The following is an 8,862-nucleotide window of genomic DNA, read 5'->3' on the forward strand; positions in this document are numbered from 1 at the left end:
AAAATTGTGAAATTCATGGCCCTTGGGTCAGGGGTTTGGTATCAGAGCGGGTCTCTATTGATTATATAGTGAAAATGCATTTATTGTTCGAAAATCTTCTTCTCTGCTCCTTGGTATTATTTAAACAAACTAAGTGAATGGCTATGATAAGCAATGATCCCTCTTTCAAAATTGAGAAATTCATGGCCCCTGGGTCAGGGGTTCTGGTATTAGAGTTGGGCTCTATTGATTATATAGTGAAAATGCATTAATTCTTTGTAAATCTTCTTCTCTGCTCCTGGGTATCATTTAAACAAACTAAGTGCATGGTTATGATAAGCATTGATGCCTTTTCAAAATTAAATTTTTAGTCCCAGGGTCAAGGGGTTCTGGTGTTATTGCGGGGCTCTATTGATTATATAGTGAAAATACATTAATTCTTTGAAAATCTTCTCTGCTCCTGGATATTATTTAAACAAACTAAGTGCATTGTTATGATAAGAATTGATGCCTTTTCCAAAATTGTGAATTTCATGGTCCCAGAGTTTGGGAGGGGGGGGGGACTCTATTGATTATATAGTAAAAAAAGCATAATTTCTTTGAAAATATTCTTTTCTGCTCCTGGTTATAAAGCAATTTTAAAACTTTTGTAAAAGTATCCTTGCCTTGCTCATCATACCTAAACACTTGTATCTTTGCTTTATAACTCGGAGTAGAAAAAATATTTTGAAAATAATTATGCATTTTCATGATATAATCAATAAAGCCCCCCCCCCCCCTTCACCAGAACCCCTGACCCTTGGGCCATGAATTTCACAATTTTGGAAGAGATATTATTGCTTATCAACACCATGCACTTGCTTTGCTTAAATGATACCAAGGAGCAGAGAAGAAGATTTTCAAAGACATAATGCATTTTCACTATTTAATCAATAGAGCCCCGCCCTAACACTAGAACCCCTGACCCAGGAGCCATGAAATTCACAATTTTGGAAGATGCACTCTTGCTCATCATAACTATGTACTTAGTTTATTTAATACCCATGAACAGAGAAGATTTTCAAAGAAAAAATGCATTTTCACTATATAATCAATAGAGCACCGCCCTAACACCAGAACCCCTGATCCAGGGGCCAAGAAATTCACAATGTAGGAAGGGGCACTCTTGCTCATCATAACAATGTACTTAGTTTGTTTCGTACCCAGGAAGAAAATTTTCAAAGAATTCATATCTTTTCACTATATATTATCAAAAGAGCCCCACCCTAACATCAGAACCCCTGACCCAGGGGCCATGAAATTCACAATTCTGGAAGATGCAGCCTTATTCAACATAACTATGTACTTAGTTTATTTGATACCAAGGAGCAGAGAAGAAGATCTTCAAAGTAATAATGCACTTTCACTATATAATCTATATAGCCCAACCCTAGCACCAGAACTCCTGACCCTGGGGCCATGAATTTCACAATTTTTGGTAGAGGGCTCAATGCTTATTACATTCATGCCAATAGTTTGACTTCTTGATGTTCATGAGTAAAGAAGATTTTTAAAGAATTAATGTATTTTCACTATATAATTAATAGATATAAAAAGATTGCAAGATTGCATTAATTTTGGTGGTTTTAGCCCCACCCCTCAGGCCCCAGGGAGGCAGGGACCATGAATTTCACAATTTTTAAAGATTGCATTAATTTTGGTAGTTTTAGCCCCACCCCTCAGGCCCCAGGGGGGCAGGGCCATGAATTTCACAATTTTTGTTCCCCTTCACCCATAGATGCTATATGCCAAAATTTAGAGCCCCGCCCTAATACTAGAACCCCTGACCCAGGGGCCATGAAATTCACAATTCTGGAAGAGGCAGTCTTGTTCAACATAACTATGTACTTTGTTTATTTAATACTCAGAAACAGAGAAGAAGATTTTCAAAGTAATAATGCACTTTCACTTTATAATCTATATAGCCCCACCCTAGCATCAGAACCCCTGACCCTGGGGCTATGAATTTCACAATTTTGGTAGAGGGCTGAATGTTTATTACATTCATGCCAATAGTTTGACTTCTTGATGTTCATGAGTAAAGAAGATTTTTAAAGATTGCATTAATTTTGGTGGTTTTAGCCCCACCCCTCAGGGGGGCAGGGGCCATGATTTTCATAATTTTTGTTCCCCTTCACTCATAGATGCTATATGCCAAAATTGATTCAGTGGTTCCAGAGAAGAAGCTGAAAATGTTCAAAAGTTTACGACCGACAGACGACGACAGACAAAAACGGATAGCAATAGGTCACCTGAGTCACTCAGGTGACCTAATAAAAGTTTCAATGAGCAAAGATATTTTTGAACATCAGGACCATTTGGTTGAGTGTTCTGGTCCTGGCCAGGTCTCTATTAATTTTTTTTAACTGAGAGAAGTTATTCCCCTTTGCCATTCACTTTTGATGATTAATCACTGTAAATAATGTATTTGAAAGTTAAAAGAATAAGAGAATTATGAAAAAAAAAAATATTGTATAATACAAAAAGTACTTTCATAGTTTTAATGATTAGGTAGACTTGTAACTAATAAACAAATAAAAATGTGACAAAAATAACTTAATAAATGCTCCTCAAAGACCAAGAGAGGAAATGTGAGAGGTCACAATATGGGGTTAAAAGTAGTACAGAAGAACTTATAGTTTGTTGATTGTCTGCATGGTGATAGTGCTAAATGGGAGATTAGAATTTAATGTATGAGTTGTTACTGAATACTAGACCAATTATTTCATTGATCCTGATCATCCTATTTCTCTTTTCTGCTTTTGGGTAACAAAGCTTCATCTATCAGTTTTATACTCTATGGATCCTCTAAATTCTTGTATTATACTCAGGTGACCATTAAGGCCCTTGGGCCTCTTGTATAACATAACTCCTTTTCAAAGTGTTCCGCCCCGTTTTTTTTTTTTTTTTTTTTTTTTTTTTTTTTTTTTTCGTTTTAGGTCATTTTTAATTCGATCACGCTCAAAGCTTTAAAGTTCCTCCCTGTTTGTGTTAAAAGTCGCGTGGCAATATTTTTAGCACAGGAGCATTTGGAGAGTTATTACATAATTATAATACAGGTTGTCGGTGGACTTTATATTCCAATTACATTTATTAGAACTATTTAGTAAAGGCTAAATCAGACACCATGTGTTTGGACAATTTGGACAATTTCGAACGTGAATAAACACATGTATTTGCATTTGATATCAATGTCAAGCGCCTCATTTATGTAGGGGTTTGATTCTAGCTTTGGATTCGAGAAGTCCCGGGTTCATATCCATGCACAGATCTAGAGGGAGGGTCGGGGTAGCTGCAGAACTGTAGCTCTCCGAAAAAAAATATATTGAAAGACCGGTCTGTCAATATTTTTTTTCGGAGAGCTACAGTTCTGCAGCTAGGGTCGGGGGGTCAGAACCCCCCCCCCCCCCGGAATTCGCAGATGTATTAAAAGTATATACTGAAGCAAACAAAAAAACTTTGGACACCCCCTCCCCCCCCGAAAACGTGAGCCCACCATCACCACCACGAAATAGGTGTTTTTCAAGTTTGGGAAATGGATTTTACGTTGTTGTTGTTGTTTTTTTGTTTTTTTTGTTTGTTTGTTTTTTTTTTGCTTTGTTTTTGTTGTTGTTGTTGTTGTTGTTTTTTTTTTGTTTTTTTTTTTTGGCTTGTCAAGAAATTTTTGGGTTGGAGATTTATTTTTTTTTGGCTGGGGTGGACCCCCCCCCCCCCTCCCCATGGAAAAAAAAAAATCCTGGATCGGCGCCTGCATATCTCAGACGATTCCGTATTTTTTTTTTAAATACTATTTTTTTTTTTTTTTTTGGAAATGTTTTTGCGATTTACTATAATTTATGATAGTACTCAACATATGAAATGAAGTTATGACGTCTGGCGTGTACAAACCTTCTCATAAAATCATTATTACAGTGTGATAAATATTTTGTATGAAATATATGGAGATATATTTACATTCAGTGTAATTTTCTTTATGAAATCCATTAGAAATCCACGACGTTCAAATTCCTATAACACACGCGAAACCTTGTCAACGCGCGGTAGAATACACAGTAGGAACTATATGCATTTTCAATACTCTAGGAACACCAAAATGTATATTTTTTTTTACTCGACTCAATTAAATAAAAAACAACTACCCTGTTAAATTAACGTAAAAATACAACAAAAGTCATTTTTTTCATCGCAATGTTCATTTGTGTTATTTAACTTTCCAACGTCACAAACGGCTCTACGTCTATTTAGCACACCGGCTCTGAAGGGCGCTAAATTTATATTAAACGAATAAACAATTATGAAGAGAGAAAATTAGAGAATGTAAATATAAGCATTGAATTCCTATTTTTGGATATCGTCGGTCCTTTAACACACCTGGCCGTGCCGACAAATTGAATACCGCGCGTTAGCATTAATGTAGAACTAAAGGGCCCTCCATTTTTGTTTAATAGTGATTTCCTTGTAATTAATTGGATCTGAACATGTTTTTAAAGAGACACCTTGACACATAAACAGGAAAATGGACACAAGTAGAATTTTTGCATGACAAATGCAAATTTTGCTCAATTCTTCAAAGTATTAGGTTTCAGAAAATTACCGGTTTCAGAAGCTTAAAAATTTACTTTTATTGAGAAAAAACATTTTTATAGCCAACACGAAAATATTGTCCTCCTTGTTGCGCAGAGAAGCTGAAGAGGTTACCTTGGTCTCAAGTCTCAAGAAATGAATGTAGGTACACTAAGGATTTTGATACAATCTCTCCCCCCCCCCCCCCCCCAAAAAAAATTATCCTAACAAATTCTTCACCTTTGCATGCTCCAATTCAATGTTGTTTAAAAGTCTTACGCCAAAAATAAAAGTCGCGTGACCTTGACGATAACAACGAAACGGTAGCTAAGACCTTTGTTCTTCCGGCACTCATAATTTCCGGTTTTTCCCATAATTTCCGGTTTTTCCTGCTTTACAGTGACGTTGATTTTGTCAAAACTTCGCTACTCATATTTTTTCATAAGTCAATCTTTCGCTTTATGACACAAAAATCTTAAAAGAAACACATTATTTTGGCGTTTTATGTCACTTTAAAACATTAAATTTCGAACTTAAGGGTTTATCACCACATATTAACGTCACTTTATAGTATAATGATGCCTGTATCCACAATTTTATCTATAAAATCATTTTGCCATGAGTTCGATAATTCTCTTCCTAAAAAGTTTTTGTCCATTTACACTGTTTGCCCATTCTGCATTCTGCGTAGATTTTAAAAGTGTTTTAAAGGAGCTTGTAATGTGTTTTGTATCGGGATTTTCCAGCAGAATAACTATGATTTTGTCACCTTTTCCATCGGCGACTGTGTGGTTTGCTATAGCTGCTTCATATTGACACCAGTGATCTGACATAAAATTATTTGACAAAACAAGGATTAATTTTCGACTGCAGTCGATACTGTTATGTATGTCTTCAATGAAAACTCCTCCTGGTAGTAAATTTCTTTCGTAAAGAAACAGACTGTAGCTATGCCTCTTTTCCAATTGTTCCACTAGTTCGGCCATTATCCACCTTCGATCTCTTGAACTGTAGGCAACAAAACCATCAAATTCCGCTTTATCTTCAGCAAGCTTTCTGTAACTTGACTGTCTGTGTGAACACATGTGGATGTAATATTTTATGTCCCATCGAAGTTTTCTGATTATTACAACAGAAAATAAAATGATGACAAGAATTCCACACACAATGAAGGACAATATTAAATACTGGTTTGGTAAATGACAGTCACGTGGTTGAAATTCGGCAAGAACATGCCCTTTCCATTTTTGTGGACTTTGACAGATGTAATCATTTGGATACTTTTTCATCCTCATGCTATTGTTTTTCAACCACATTTTGAACCATTCAAGTTTACAGTCGCAACTATAAGGATTTGAGGAAAAGTCGATGGTGATTTCTTTCTTTCTCCAGACAAAATCAGGGAGAAATGATTTCTGGATGGTGATAAGTTGATTGCCAATAAAGGATATTTTTTTGCAGTTTTCTTAGATTTTCAAATTCCTCTGCATATAATACATTTATTTTATTAAAATTTAAAATCAACTTCTTTATTTCTGACATATTCCTCACATAGGGAACGTGGTACAACTCACATTTGATAAAGGAAATTGACTTCAACTTTCTTAGAGGTTGAAGCATAACCGAGAAATCAAATTTTGCAAAGGACGAAAAATTTACATTCATAATTTGTAATCGTTTCAAAGTTGGACAATAGTTGAAAACGAATCGAAACCTATAATCTACATTCCCAATATCATTGCTTCCTATAAAGAGAGTCTGTAGAACATCAGAGGTCAAGGATGTGTTTTCTAAGTTAACACCTAATTCCAGTATGTGATCTAGAATTAGAGTTTTTAGTTTATGGCAAGTAACAAAAGAGTTTGACAAAATTATGTTAACTGGGTTGTAAGAGATATCAAGATACACTAAATTAGGCAAACATCGGCAGTGAAGAAGAAAACTGAACGTCTCCGTCAGACGGTTATGCCTTAAATGTAGCTTAGCTAAGTTCGGAAAAAAGTAACTTGCATCTCTATCTTCGCAGAAGTTAATGGGATTTTTTCTAACACATTATGAGACAGATCAATTTCTTGCAAATTTGACATATTGGAGAAAACAGCTATAGCTATTCCATTGCCACTAAGATCCAACCTTCTTAGTTTGGATAAACAGGAAAAAAACTTGAAATCTATTGCCAAAATCTTATTTTTTTTAACTACTAGTTCTTCTAATTCCCTTAGCCATGTAACTTTGAACAAATCATTTAGAGATCTTGGTTCGCGTATGTTTCCAGAAATATTTAAAACTTGTACTTTCGATATACCCAGGCGAATAAAACCCTCTTTCATACGTTGGAATGTTAATTCATTATATGATAAATCTAAAAAACGAAGATTTGTGAGGTTTATGAAGGCAAATGAAGATATTTGTTGAATATTACAATGGTCCAATGCTAGATACGTAATATCCATGCCCAATAAACTGTTAAAGATGTCGTCCCTGAGTTCTGGAATATTATTTCCCGACAGAATTCTTTGGATTGTAACCGGCAAACCTCTTGGCGCAGTGGAAATGTTTTTGTATGAACAATCAGCTTGGTATATATCAGGACAGAAACATTTAGTGTGGTAACAGAAAGACTTCGTTTTCAAACGAGTCCCCATCACAATCTGCATAATGATGACTGCAAACATCAGAAACTGCATGACGACAATCTGGGTAATGATATGAAATATGCAGTCATTGTTGTGTACAACTGAATATTCTTTAAAAAATAAAATTTAATATGTAGTTATCATCAGACATATTTAAAATATACAGTACAGGTTAGTCATGATGTTTTTCATGAACTTAGTTAAGGTATTCAATGTATAACGACCATAAATGAATGGTCCGATATTTTAAATCAAGTTAGCATTTTGAAGGTGTTATCAAATAAAAGTACTCCACCGAAGGAATTTACAAAATTTTGATTACTGTCCAATTAATTGCACCTTGAATTTTACATTGAAGTCTAAGGGTAGCGCATATTAGCATATTAAAAATTAATTTGATCTTCATACAAATATCGTGGTGAAAATATGCATAAACTCTCTCTTTATTAAAATATGAAATAAAATAAGTCATCTACCACAGATATTTTGACAAAATTAAAATTTTCTTCTTTTCATCAAGGGCAGAGAACTCTTGAAAATGTTTAAGGTGCAAAATGGCCTGCGGCTTCTAATATGTTATCAGTCATATGAATTTGGTTCATTTTACTTTCATCATTATCTAGAAATACATATTTAACTAGTTTAAAATGATTCAAAATTGTTCAATATTCCTTCATTATACATTGAATACCTTAATATTCACAGTGTAATTAATAAATGTTTCTTCACATATATACTCTTTAAAATGCATAAGTAGATGATATTCAATGTTTTGTAGTTGGATATGGCATTTACTTCACGAAGTGGACAGGATATTTTTGATATTTTCATGAGTGCGAGTTGGATATGGCAGCTTTAAACATTTTCTTTGATTTCCCCTTTGCCTCTGTCTTTTCTTAGGCTGTCATAGGCTTGGACGTCATAACCGAGCGGTTGAGACGTCATAGCTTAGCAGTTGTAAGATTGAAAAAAACATTGTAACATGGATTTTAGCACCATGCAGTTTTAGTCTCTATCAAGATGGTTTAGTTACTATCTCTATCTTATGATAGGCCAGAAATTTTTTTACTTACGTTGATATCCTTTCACTCTGTGAGAGAACATCACTTTGGTATCCTTTCACACTGTGAGAGAATATCACTTTTATTCAATAAATAAATCACAGTATTTTACTGTTAAAAATGTAATAAACCATCAGATAACATGCTATCCCGACATGACTACAATTTTGTTAAAACGGAAGAAAAAAGTTTTTAAGAAAAAATGATACTGATATATAACGCTGTTTTTCATTCGTTTTTTACGGCCATTCTCTCTCTCTCAGTATAATTTTTAAGTTTTTGTACAATGATAATAAAAACTTAATTGCATTATAATTTTGTCATTATGAAGAGCGAGTTGGATTAAGGAAAAAAAGAAACTTGAAACTTGAGTACATTGTTTCCTGTAACACATCGAAAGTGAAACTAATATAATTACATAAACTTTTGCTTTTTGTTTCCTGCAAAATACATACATTTTTATAAGGCTGAAAACTAATAAAATTTTACCGATCCTTAAAACAGAAATATATTTTTGTTATTCCTGCCCGCCCGTCGGAGATTTTAAATCATCGTTTTTCCTTGATCCTGTATTTTAGAGGTTA

At 34.3% G+C, this 8,862-nt stretch overlaps 1 protein-coding gene across 1 annotated transcript; it reads right to left on the bottom strand.

Moving 5' to 3' along the window:
* Positions 1–5,160: 5,160 nt before the first annotated feature.
* LOC133196634 (toll-like receptor 6) lies at positions 5,161–6,631 on the bottom strand. The gene has a single exon (XM_061332500.1). It carries the CDS (start codon positions 5,895–5,897, stop codon positions 5,190–5,192), a length of 708 nt encoding a protein of 235 aa, XP_061188484.1. The 5' UTR covers positions 5,898–6,631; the 3' UTR covers positions 5,161–5,189.
* Positions 6,632–8,862: the final 2,231 nt, after the last annotated feature.

Source organism: Saccostrea echinata, unplaced genomic scaffold (genome assembly GCF_033153115.1).
Source record: "Saccostrea echinata isolate AGI-Se365-2 ecotype Australia unplaced genomic scaffold, CSIRO_AGI_Sech_v1 ptg000030l, whole genome shotgun sequence".
NCBI lineage: Eukaryota > Metazoa > Mollusca > Bivalvia > Ostreida > Ostreidae > Saccostrea > Saccostrea echinata.